The 12,226-nt window shown below is 38.5% G+C and overlaps 2 protein-coding genes across 5 annotated transcripts; one reads left to right on the forward strand and one right to left on the reverse strand.

The window, feature by feature from the left end:
* The first annotated feature begins 29 nt into the window (after positions 1 to 29).
* spc25 (SPC25 component of NDC80 kinetochore complex) lies at positions 30 to 5,452 on the forward strand. Of its 4 annotated transcripts, none has more exons than XM_020090281.2 (7): positions 30 to 155; positions 1,135 to 1,291; positions 1,863 to 1,928; positions 2,172 to 2,318; positions 2,413 to 2,538; positions 3,009 to 3,107; positions 4,168 to 5,452. In XM_020090281.2, exons 2-7 carry the CDS (start codon positions 1,141 to 1,143, stop codon positions 4,290 to 4,292), a joined length of 714 nt encoding a protein of 237 aa, XP_019945840.1. In that variant the 5' UTR covers positions 30 to 155; positions 1,135 to 1,140; the 3' UTR covers positions 4,293 to 5,452. The 4 variants fall into 4 exon arrangements, with proteins under 4 accessions (XP_019945840.1, XP_019945841.1, XP_069388463.1 ...); XM_020090282.2 differs by having other exon boundaries at positions 47 to 138; XM_069532362.1 differs by having other exon boundaries at positions 144 to 219.
* On the reverse strand, positions 4,895 to 10,721 carry nostrin (nitric oxide synthase trafficking). The gene is made up of 16 exons (XM_020090280.2): positions 10,560 to 10,721; positions 10,301 to 10,386; positions 10,114 to 10,197; positions 9,831 to 9,893; positions 9,666 to 9,747; positions 9,518 to 9,580; positions 8,546 to 8,644; positions 8,322 to 8,447; positions 7,798 to 7,896; positions 7,577 to 7,702; positions 7,087 to 7,195; positions 6,884 to 6,972; positions 6,692 to 6,817; positions 5,461 to 5,716; positions 5,289 to 5,381; positions 4,895 to 5,205 (listed from the first exon to the last, which is right to left on the reverse strand). The coding sequence occupies exons 1-16, from the start codon at positions 10,653 to 10,655 to the stop codon at positions 5,069 to 5,071; spliced, it is 1,734 nt and encodes a 577-aa protein (XP_019945839.2). The 5' UTR covers positions 10,656 to 10,721; the 3' UTR covers positions 4,895 to 5,068.
* Between the last annotated feature and the right edge of the window lie 1,505 nt (positions 10,722 to 12,226).

Genomic DNA, 12,226 nt, shown 5'->3' on the forward strand with positions numbered 1-12,226 from the left:
ATAACAACACGTCATTTCCGACGCTCAGTCCCTGCCCTCGTACACAAGCCTACAAACAACGAAGAAGAACAGGCCCCGCCTCTTTATACTAACCGCCCATATTTGAAAATAACGTCTGTTTCAGCAACGAGCCGTAAAGTGAGTAGAGCTGAAGTGTGAGTAAATCCTTCATGATACGTCTTTATCACGTCTCTGACTTTGCTCCCGCCTGTGACCGAGGTATCGGTCTTTTTCCAGCGTTTCTCTGTAAAAGCACCAGTCGCTGTGTTTTTGCTGCGGAAGTAGCGTAAACTGTGGGGAATCTTCGGCTAACTGCTAATGTTGCCCAGCTAACGCTAACCTGCTAACGTCGCTGAGTCGAGCAGTCACACTGTAAACGCAGTATGTTAAAGTCGAGTGGGGAGTTAGCAGACGATGCTAACAACAGTGAACTAGTCGCTCTGTTCTACTTTCACTTAATAGAACCTGCCTCATTAGATGTCGCTTTCAGGGTAAACAACGACACATGTTGTATATCGGATATTGTTGATGCCGCGCGGGAATTTAACTTGGTTGTCATAAAATATCTTCTCGATCTTTCACAACATGGGTGTTGCAGAAAGCAGATTCAGTGTTCACTAGGATGAACCTGCTGCTACATCCATCCCAGTTGTTTTTGATTCATCAAGGGACTCAACGTTCACTGTTATTGTCATCTCTCGATTTTACTGTTTCACACAAAACAAGGAAATGGTGAAATATCGTGATTTCCAACATTGTAAGACTGAGGACATGCAGCATATTTGAGAACAATAAAAAGGCTAAATGACAGTTTGGTTAAATAAAAGGGTTAAAATGATTATTAACTTGTTGACATCTTGACTTTGACGTTAGCTATCACATGTAACCGTCTTACTATTTTAAGTGAACTTTTAATTCTCTCTGGTATCCTGTCTATGCTGTTGTATTACCTTACTGTTTCACATATTTATCTATGGAAGCAGATAAGAGTGTTGATCTATGTCACATCTATCGTTTAACATTATGGCAGGTGCCTGGTTCCTTCATCTTAACATTACCATTTTCAGTGAGTTGGTTGCATATCATCACCATTGGGAGATTGCAGTTGTGTTTATTTTTCTACTTTAAAAACAGAACATCATGACGTCCATCACTGATCCAAACTCCAGTGTCAGGTTCACCAGTGCAATGGAGGAGAGCCACAACAAACTGCTTAAAGAATATGGGGAGATAATGGACACATCTACAGAGTTGTGTCAGTCCCACAGACAGTTTGTGAAGTCGGCACTTGGTATGTACTTATTTCACACTTTGTATTTGAACTTGGTTAAATCTTACAAAATGTAAAGCGACAACTAGAGCTTTTGTCTTGTTACCCTACCTATCACCACCTGAACTTCTTTAATTAAATATATTTACAGTAATGCAAGCTATGAAAACATACAATGACAGGGGAATTTTTCAAACTTTTAGCAGGAGTTATTGACAGTTACTAAGAGGAATGCAGACAGACCCAGTTCAGACCTGGTATTAAAGTCAGATCAGTGGACAGCTCAGTGTTCAGGTTACCCACCTAAGATCACTCAGGCCATATATGGAGGTGGTCTGGGACATACGGTATGTGGCCACATTCATTTAGCAGTGTATTTTTTCATTTACAGTGTTTTCCCATACACTGAACAATTTGTGGCCACTGCCACAATATTAGCACAGCCTATCATATCAATTGTTTTTGAAAGGGCAACATTTTATGCCCGAATATAGTATATGTAAAAAAAAAAATGTAGTTTTTCATTTTACTTTTACTCTTACTCAATTTTAGCTCACTTGCTTGGTTATTTATTGCTGTTTTTTCCTTGTAGATACTTGTTTAAAGAAATGCAAGGATGATGAGATGCTGTTTGAGACGATACAGACATTCAAAAGGGGTGAGCTGCTGCATTAGACCATAGAGCGTTGATCTATGCTTTACACAGTTGTTATTCTTTATTTATGTTTAGAAGATTGATTGATTTGTGTATATCAGCATCACCATCTGTGTAATTGGTCATCACATATTTGTTTTTTTACACAAACTTTAGGCCCATGTTTGTGTTTTGGGAAGAAATATTGTAAAACAGCTTCAAAACCTCTGTTTCTGTGAAAATACTGATGCAGTTTTTGTCCCCCAGATGTTGAACAGAAGACTGTATCATTGAAGCAGAAACAACATGATATTTCTGAAGTCATATCTGAAATCCAGCAGAAGGAGATGCAGAAAGAGGAAATCATTCAGAAAATAGAGAAACTTAAACGGGAACAAACCAAGAGAAAAGAGTGTAAGAAAATTAAATTAATGGAAAAGATCAGAGAACTAAATCTGTAGCTGTTTCATTCAACCCTGAACTTGTTCTTGTTTTCTTTCTCTTTCAGTTATAGAGTCTCAAAATAAAGCAAACAAAGACAGACTGAAAAATCTCCAGAAAGCGAGATTAGTCTTTCAGGATCATTTGGGGATGGAGATACGAACAATTCTTGGCAAAACACAATTGGTAAAAGGTACATTGAACACAAACTTGTACATTTCCATATTCAGCATCTTTATATTTTTTAATAGAGTGTATTTTTTGTACAACTCATATGGTTTTCTAACTGCATATCTCTTCTTCTGACCTGAAGCTTGTGGGCTCTCAGTCTTCTTTTGTTACTTGTATTACCTCTATAGAATGACGTAGTCGTTGGTGTGGAAATAACTACATTGTAATAGTTAGTCATATGATGTGCACCCATTGATGACCTGACAACTGTTAAAAAATATGTGATTCTTTAAGAATTACATTAACAATACTGTGCAGAGGTTGTTGCACATTGCATCAGTAGAACACCATTAAGGACTACTGTGCTGTAGAATTGTTTTGTACACGGTCAGAAAAATTATATCTTGTCTTAAGTTAACACTAGCTGGTTTTTAAGTACATGTAAATATGACTTCAAGATTTACAAAATGTGTGTTTTTGTCATTTGTGAAGGTGAGAAGTTGCAGTTTGTTTTCCGGAATATCAACCCCTCAAACCAAGACAGCGCCTACATCGTCACAATGGGGATTAAAGAAGATGGAGCTTACCAGAGTAAGTTAACAAACAGACACACGCTTTATGCAGTCGTAAGACATTTTTCTTCTTGTTTGTATTTTTGTTAGTGAAAAAAAAAAAAGCAAGGCAAACATCTGATCCTTCCCAAAACATGTATCCAAAGCGGCAGTCTTCACTATTGTTTAATGCAAGCCAAACTGGCAGGGCACTCAATTTGAGTCAGTGTGAGAGTCAACTGTGCATCTTCGGGTGAGTGATCTCTAATGTTACCTGAAAATGGAGCAGAGTTTGTTGCATATTAAACTCAAAGGGTTTGGTCCATGGCAGCAAACTGCTACAGTAGTTTCTGAGGCAGTTGAAACTGTAGTGTGCCCAAGGGGAGGACCAATAGTCCAACTGTCTATTAAGCCAACAAGCTGCTGCATCTCCTAACCCCTAAGCCCAGCACATGTGCGGCTTTGGCACAGGAAGCAGGGCAGAGTCAGAAAGTCAGTGTTTCTATCCTCAAGCCTGCATGTCAAGGTGACCGCATTTAGCCCCTGATGGTTATGAAAGCAGTGTGTCACTACATGAGTGATAGGGAAGTGCTGTATGAATAACTCATTGACTGACTTAGAAAGCACAAAATGCAAGAAAGTTACTGTATGAATGCAGTCAATTTAGCAAACTGTCTCATTGTTGTACTAGACTGACATTAGATGTCTATATGCGATGAAACCATCAGTAAAAATCTTGTTTTTTGGTCTGAACACTGTAGAGAGCAGTTCTTAACTTGAAATTTACCTTTGACATGCCACATCAATGATATACTAGGATCTCACATCTATTTGTTTTTAAAGACAAACAACTGTCTCCGTCTGGGACATAAACCATAACCAATCATAAATCAGGCACAAACTTTTCCTAACCCCGGGCCATCGGATATATCTGATCCTGTATATGTTTGTGACCAGGAACAAATTGGTGTTAGCGGATGAGTGCCACGGGAAGGAGTTTTTATAAACAGACCTTTATGCCAATAATACAAATTTCCCCATCCTCATTAAACATCACAGGTGGTTTCCATAAGATTTACCAAACTCTTCAATTTCTACAGTTGTGTCTAGTGACCCAGCGCTCGAGTGTTTGCCGGCATTGGAACGTCAACTTCAGGAGACCAATAACTTACCAGCATTCCTGGCAAATGTCAGGAAGGAGTTTATCTCTCAGGCACGCTGCTGAGATCAGAACGATGGAGGGACACAAAAACATTCCTGCTACACTGTGGACTAATGTAAACAAGGAAGAACCATATGAGAAGAAGAATCTTTTTGTAGAGCAGGAGAGTTTTTAATCTGTATCTACACCCCTGTAAACAACACATTATCTAATGTGTGTGTATATGGATCTACAGTTCATTTTGGGGGCATAAAAAAAAAAGCCCTCCTGAAAAATCTGGACTATATACAGTCTATATTTTTGAGCATTTTTATATTGCAGTTCACTAGACAAAGAGTTTTTCCTTGAAATTGGGTGGATATGGTCTTGTGTGTGTATCTACTCAAATCCAGAGGTTTTCTACAGGTATGTTCTTTAAAAGCAAAGATAAGTAAAGTAATTGAAAATTCACGTATTGATATAAACAGTTTTCATAAATGTTTTCATGTATTTACTTGTTTTTCATTATACTTTTATTTTCCTGTGTTCCATTATTAAAACACATTGAATTTTTTTACAATACTTCACTACGCTTGCATATAATGTGGCTTGAATAATGAAAAAATCTAACAACAATGCAAAATAACTACAAAGACCAGTGACAAAAATCATCTCGACTGTCGGCAAAGTGTGTCATCAAACTGAGTGATATTGGATTTATTAATGATTTTAAAACCATGAATATCATTAGTCGGTACATAGATGGAAACATGATTTGTTATAAGACTTCTCTTCCATGTCTTCGTCGTGTATTGTAGAAGTGATTCCTCAATTCATGGTGACTTTGTAGTTTTTTATACTCAGGCATCAGATGATTTGACGCTGTTTAACACGGGCAGTTCCTCCACATAGGTTGAAGGGAAATGTCCCGTCTTTCCCTTAAGTTTACCGAACCACCAACCATTGTCCTCTTTTGTGTAAATGTCTAGAAGATCTCCTGTGAAATACAAACAAATCCTTACATTAGTTTTTCCATATTCCTCTTCTGTCATTTTATATCATCTGCAGCTTGTAGCTCACCTTCTGTCAAGGTCAGTTCATCCACCTGTTCAGTTTGGAAGTTGTACAGAGCCTTGCATTTCCCTAGACAGCAGAACTCTGGTGTTGTTTGACCTTTAAATTGAAAATATTTTTCACGTTATTGTGAATGTATGTGATTAGAAATAAATCGTAGTGTATGAAAATGTCTTACCCTCTTGTTTGTCATCGCCTGTGTGAGCCGGGGCTCTGGTAACTGTGCTGTCACACTCTGCAGCTTCACCTCCATGTGTTGAAGACGTGGAGGTGACCGGGTCACTGGAGCCCGGTGACGGCTCCACAGACGGTTGTGTCACAAACTGGGCCGGCCCTTTGTAAATGATGGATGCTCTCAGTGACTGTCGGGATCTGAATGGTGTCCTCCTGAGTTTGACTTGACGCGTCAGCTGAACGACACTGTGCTCGCAGTCCTTTGAAAAAATAATAGTGGGTTGTGTTTTATTTGCAATTCTTTTAAAATGTTTAGGAGGAAAAATACAATTTTATGTGGTTGATTTAAACTATATTTCTAACAAAATACCAGCTATTTATAGCACAGGACATAACTATAATTTGCAAAATCACTGCTAATGGAATTCAAGTGGATCACTAAAAGAACTGGATGAATGATTAAAGGTTAAAGATTCCATCTCCTGCAAGTCTAATTATTTAAATCAAAGCTGGAACTATTTACTAACTGAAAATAAGCAGTGACTATGACTATTTATCATTTAATGTCATTATTTAAGTCAAATGCTTAATTTCCCAGGATTTGCTACTTTACTTTGTTGAGTGTGACAGATAGACAATGTGTACAATAAGTAATAAGCTATTTTAAGATGCCATCTTGAGTCTTTGTCATTTAGGATTATTTTATGGCCATTTTTCTCCATTTACTGATATTTTATAGACCAAGATATAAAGAGATATAAAATGAATCAAATCATTAGATTGTTTTGTAATGAAAATAATCATTAGTTGCATGACTGGTATGAACATTACCTACTAAAAAATAGTTACTGACAATCTTCGTCTCTCAAATCACAGGTAGTGTAGAATAAGGGGTACTGTCGTGGGGTTTAAATGATTCTAAAAAGATTGAGAACCACTGTGGTATAACATCTAGGACTTTAAATCACCAGTCACCCAGACAGTAATTGCTAGATTTGGCTATTCTCTAAAAAAAAAAAAATAGCCAAACGAAGGCTGTCACACAGTGTCCCTTTTAATCCAGGGAACATCTGTCAGAATATGAACTGTCCAGTGGGTCTGCTTTAAATGCAGCCATTACGCTGAAGTAAAGCTTAATTGGTTCTTCCCTCTTAGTTTGGGGACATTACAACCACAAATACCACATATGAATGAAATATTAGTTATACCAGCAGTCCCTTCTAAAGTCTTTTTACCTTATCTTTCCATTTCACGATGCTGTCACTGAATCGGTGAAAGGACCTGGGTTTTCCCTCGAGTTCTGACAGTGACACAGAGAGTTTGTAGTGAGTGGCCTCAAGCAGATCCAGTTTAAGAGAACACTGTGGGCAGAGAGACAACATTAGCCTTTTGCACAAATCTAACTTTCAATCAATTTAAATACTCACCTCATCCAGCTGCTGCTCAGTCTCCTCAAGGTTCTTCTGGTTTGAGAACGAAGGATTCTCCGAGTACGTTTTCATCAGCTTTTCAATTCCTGCAGGAAGAATATCGAAGTTGTCTTAGAAACCATGCGAGTGACCTTATCAGCGTTGTCAGGTGTGAATCACAGGGTTACACTGAGAGATAATCTGTGAGCGAATCAACTAACCTTCACAGTCCTTCTTTGTCCTTGTAATGCCGTCCTCCAGACGCTGGACTTTGAGTTTGATGGCCTCTCTTCTTCGCTCTTTGCTCATCAATGATTTGTTGTCCTCCTCCTGTTTTATCAGAACACAGATAACGTGTGTTTAATACATCAGATATTATGATGGTCTTGGTGGAGTATTGATTGGTGGAGTATTTGACAGAAATGCCATTTGCGAGTAACCTTTATTAAATTAAATGATTAGTTCCATAGAATCTACTATCATATTTACAAATTGCACCTAAGTACTTGAAATATACATGTTGGAAGACTCCACTATACAGACGTCAAAATGACAAGTTCATCTCTGTATGTGCAGTGTGCATGCTCCCATCAAAACACACCCCCTGGAGAGATATGTCTTTGAACAGCTGAATCACTGGGCGGAGGCCTGCAGACAAACCTCTCTTCAACATGCAGCAGCACATTCTGAGTGTAAAATTGCAAAACTTACGAAATAATCCGTCATCAAAAACTCTGCTGTGTTGTCTTCAGGTGTGGTTCTGTTTTCCTCCAACAGCATCTGTACGTCTTTATCCATGTCCAACCTTTGGACAAGCTGTTCTATCTGTCTTTGGCCCTGGAGGAGGCACACATGTATTTTTTTTAAGTTCAAATATCTCTAGTGGGATGCAGAGTGGGATTGTGAGCAGGGTTAACCTCAAGATGTCTCACGTGTTTGAGGGTCTGGCCGAAACCGGACATGTGGAGGTTGTATCTGTTCAAAATGTTGCACAGAACTTCGATTCGCTCTTTCTCCAGCTCCTGTATGATCTGAAATAAAAAGCAGAAAGAAATGCTGTGATGCTTCCTGTGCTGCAAGTTCAATCAATGCCCAAAACACTGAGGAAAACCAGGTCAGAGTGACTGCAAAGATTGCAAAGTAGCTAAAAGATCAAGGATTACAGCTGCAGCATCACCCTGTGCTGCGTCTTTGTTTTTCGTGTGTGTATCTCAGAGAACAAAGGATGAAATCAGTTTCAGAATGAGCTGGTAATGTGGAGCTCCAAACAAAGCACTGGAGTGGTAGATTGACCCTTCTAAACCATATCTGCAGCCAAAAGCTCACTGGTTGAACTTTTCCTGAATGAGGTGTTCACAAACACGTCTGAACTTTCCGGTTCGCTCACAGAAAGACTCTGGATAAAGACAAACAGCTTCAAATCCAAGTGAGAACAATAGGAAATCATGTTCCACACCTGGTAGCAGTTTTTCAGTGTGTTTTCCCATTTGAGTCTCATCTGATGACCCTCCATGTTAATATGAAAGTACTCCTCATCCACCCGTGCCTGCACCTCTGCAGACTTAGTCATCCTGTTGAGCATCTGTCGTCAGAACAGGGAAGAACCTCTTTAGCGTGGCACATCAGTATTCTCTCAGAAAGCATAATTATTAAAATAGTTTGCTAACTAGTATACTGTACCTTTTGTTTTTCCTTTACTGTGCTAATGTGTTTGTTGTTCTCAACAAAGTTGAACAGAGCCTCATGTTCCCTCGTTAGTCCGACTAATTTCTTCTTGATCTGTTTTAGAAATGACACAAGCAATCACATAAATAAATCACAGAATAACAAATTCGTACAATTCATTATTCGTAAATAATTCAGCATCATGCAACAGATCAGATTTGACCCATTTTTCTCAATCAGCTAAAATGTCAGGTTATTTCCTGTGTTATGCTGCAATGTTTTCCATGCAGTTAAAGTAACTACGGTTGACAAAATGTGTTTTTAGAAATACTGGTTATGAAATATGAGAAACTGACAGATAGAGAGCCTCATATAGAGTAACAAGATTTAACATTTCGATAATATCTTTAAAAGCAATCTGTAATTTTTCAACATTTATCCTGTTAATTTAATTAAACATTCATGTAAGTGCATTTAAAAACGTCCCGAAAAGCTTTCATAATGTGTTATGTTTCATAGCAACAGCCAGAAGTAATTTTAACTATGGTCATAATGCATTACAAAGTCAAACATTACAGTGACTCATGATCCTACATGTTTTCTATAAAAGGTCACCTGAGCAGCGCAGTGTTTTCTGTCAACATGAGCAGAACGTTACAGCTGATTCGTTCTTTCCTGACAATACAACCATCTTTTATACGTCTTTAGAACTTGTCACACAAAATGAATAGTGTGATCATAAACTATTTAATCATTGACTGCTTAAAGAATTGCGATCCCACTTTTAATGGCTCATCACTGTTTTAACACAACATAATGCATTATAAATGCTTTGCAATGCATTATGCAGGAATACATTATACACACTGTAAGGGCTTCACTGTAAAGGTTACCATGACATAACAGACTGCAGCCACACAAACCTTTAATGGATTTATGGATTTGTGTGATAATAACTGTCCCTGTAGCGACAACTGGATGATTTACCTTGAGTTGCTCACTCCAGTTAACAGTAACAAGTTTTCCAGTTCTTTCAATGGCACTGTCAAGCTGTCGAAACCCAGGACAGGTTAGAGACAAATTATGACACGGAAGCTGAAGCAGAAATTCCAAAAATAAAGGATAAACCACATACAGGCTTCTTCCTCTTATTATGCTCGTCTAAGACTTGTCGTATTTCCAGGATTGCCTCTTGCTGAAAAGCATTTCCTAAAGATCTGGAATGAGAACAACAATTTAACCCCAGATCCCCTTCACAGTGTTTATGACAGGCACAGTTATGAGGTGAGCTGAAAACTACCTGTGGGCGTCTGCTCTTGAGTACATCTCATCTGACACATGACACCAGGCGCTGTAGGTGGAACTGAGCAGGGAGGCAGCAGGAAAAAGGTTAGAGCTGTGGTCTAATTATCCTGACACCTACCTGTGTTTTTGCTCTTGTCTAACTCATTCAGAGCGTATTGTTTTCCATAATAACACTATTTCCATGCACCACATGGCAGCTAGTCCTCGGGAGGAGGTCATATCAAACACAAAACAGACGAAAAGACAGAGCCAAGCACAGTTTCTGCTCTGTCCCTTACTTGTTTGACATTCCTTTGGAGGCCCGGATGAGTTTGCTGGCGAGTTTTTGCAGTCCTTTAGCATACGTAAGCTCCAGCTCAGCCCTTAGAGAGGGAGAAGTTGCAGAGAGGGAAATGAACTGAGTCAAACAATAACCTGTGTAGCCATTAAAAGTTAGTCCGAAGGCCAAAGCTGCACTGAACCTACCTTTGCTGAAAAACTGCCATGAGTTCTTTGCAGAAATACTCTCCTGATTTAGAGAATCGCTTCACATTTTGATACAGTTGGTTATACTGGCAGGCAGAGGAGAAGGCTCCATGAGATTTCACCATAGAATCAACTGAATTCAACCTGATACAAATTTACATGTGACTGTTCTCATTGTCTGATTCAGTAAAATCCACACAATAACGTTCCTTTTGTCACTTGAGTCCTGTGAATTTAGAAAAACGTCAGGTATACTCACAGAGCAGGTGCTGATAGGATCCCTCATCTTAAGGCTGTGGCCGTTTGTTAACTTTGGACATGGGACTTTGACCACCTTCCCCTGAAAGTCACTCATGCGGAAATCACCTGAGCTATTGTCAGAGCGCCATGTGAGGAAAATTCCAGTGACTGAAGAAACTACAAGTGTAAACTCAGGCCAGACGCCAAGTTAGCCTGGCACAGGTGCAAAAGTATGGGAGAGATATAAACACTAAACAGGCCTATCATGTTCTTATCTGTCAGTAAAACTGTGTTGTCATGTGGAAGTATTGCATTCACTTGAGAAAAAATGTGTCCCTGTTTTTCTGAATTAACGAGATAGCCTCCCTTAAAATTCTAAAAGAAGAAGAGCGTTGGAGCCAACATGTCCAGCCTGTGTAGTTTGATCCGGTTTTATTTTGGTTTGGGACACTGGGAGATAAGTGATATAGATGACATTGTTATCAGTAAATAATACAAATACAACTTTATTTCTATTGCCCTTATTTAAACAAGGTTTCAAAGTACTTTACAAAATACATGGGAAATAAACAACACAGAAAAAACCCATCTGTTAAACCAGTTAAAAATCAGGCAGGAAAAGGCTTTCCTACAAATATGTTTAACAATGATTTAAAAGCAGGTGCTGGCAAGTCTACTGTAATCTACTAGTAATTATAGGCTTTGTGCAGGCACCTCAGGACTTGGGGAAATGAATGCAATACTTCTGCAGTGCTAAAATTAGAATGGCTATATTAATCTATGTTTAAAAGAAGAAAACTGGGTGCCACTTTCTAATGACTTTATAAAAGGGATATAACTTGTAACTAGAATGACACTCGGTAGAGAGCTTACCTCCGCCAAGGTCCAACAGTCTCCTCATGAAGCCACATTTTAGTTCCAGATCCAGATTTTTTAAATTGGATTTGCACCAAATTTCACACTCATAGATATTAGTCCCCCAAACATGCCTGATTTTATTTCCATCCAGATCCATGGATTATTTCTTGGAAAATATAAGTTAATGTTGAAAAATTCTCCATCTCATAATGTTAGCGAAAGTGAAACAAATTCCTGGATGTGGATTTACACCAAAATGTAATGGGATCTTCTTTCAGTCATGGCCCATGGCTGGTGTAGTCTTTTAGATAAATGTCTGGTAAACTGCGACACACCTTTGGTCAAAGTTGCTGAATTCATTATTATTTTGTTCAGTAAACACAACACAGACACACCATAACCTTAATATATCAGTGAATCCGAGACTGTGCTTACTGCTCAGACTGTTTTTGCTGCAGACATTTTGAAAATACAGATGTTAACAAAAACATTAATGATGACTCGTGCACAACATCAGTGGCCTGAAAGTGAAGCAGATAAATGGAGCTTATCCACGATTAATTTTTATCTTACGCTTGAGCTTTTCCTACTGAAAAAAACCCTGTTGTGATATGTCAAACACTCACAGCATAAATCTTAACATTTACTCATGAATAATCGATGGATAAATTCTATCTCATCACATTATTGATGGCACTCCAGCGTCAGTTTGCCATTTTAATTTCTCTATAAAATTAGAATCTGCCACTAGACTTTGATAAATAGGTTTCCGGATTAGAAATATCTGCAGTGTTTTTTTTATTGAATAATTCAAATGACTCACGTCCG

Source organism: Paralichthys olivaceus, chromosome 10 (assembly GCF_024713975.1).
Source record: "Paralichthys olivaceus isolate ysfri-2021 chromosome 10, ASM2471397v2, whole genome shotgun sequence".
NCBI classification, from domain to species: domain Eukaryota; kingdom Metazoa; phylum Chordata; class Actinopteri; order Pleuronectiformes; family Paralichthyidae; genus Paralichthys; species Paralichthys olivaceus.

What these genes read in the sequence shown, in the direction of transcription:
- spc25 (XM_069532361.1), top strand. Translation starts at nt 384, where the DNA reads ATGTTAAAGTCGAGTGGGGAGTTAGCAGACGATGCTAACAACAGTGAA. An exon ending in GATACAGACATTCAAAAGGG is followed by an intron (nt 1,929 to 2,171) that starts GTGAGCTGCTGC and finishes TTTGTCCCCCAG; the next exon opens with ATGTTGAACAGAAGACTGTA. An exon ending in ACAAACCAAGAGAAAAGAGT is followed by an intron (nt 2,319 to 2,412) that starts GTAAGAAAATTA and finishes TTTCTCTTTCAG; the next exon opens with TTATAGAGTCTCAAAATAAA.
- nostrin (XM_020090280.2), bottom strand. Translation starts at nt 10,655, where the DNA reads ATGAGTGACTTTCAGGGGAAGGTGGTCAAAGTCCCATGTCCAAAGTTA. An exon ending in TTTTGATGACGGATTATTTC is followed by an intron (nt 7,196 to 7,576) that starts GTAAGTTTTGCA and finishes CTGATAAAACAG; the next exon opens with GAGGAGGACAACAAATCATT. An exon ending in CTGAGCAGCAGCTGGATGAG is followed by an intron (nt 6,818 to 6,883) that starts GTGAGTATTTAA and finishes CTCTGCCCACAG; the next exon opens with TGTTCTCTTAAACTGGATCT.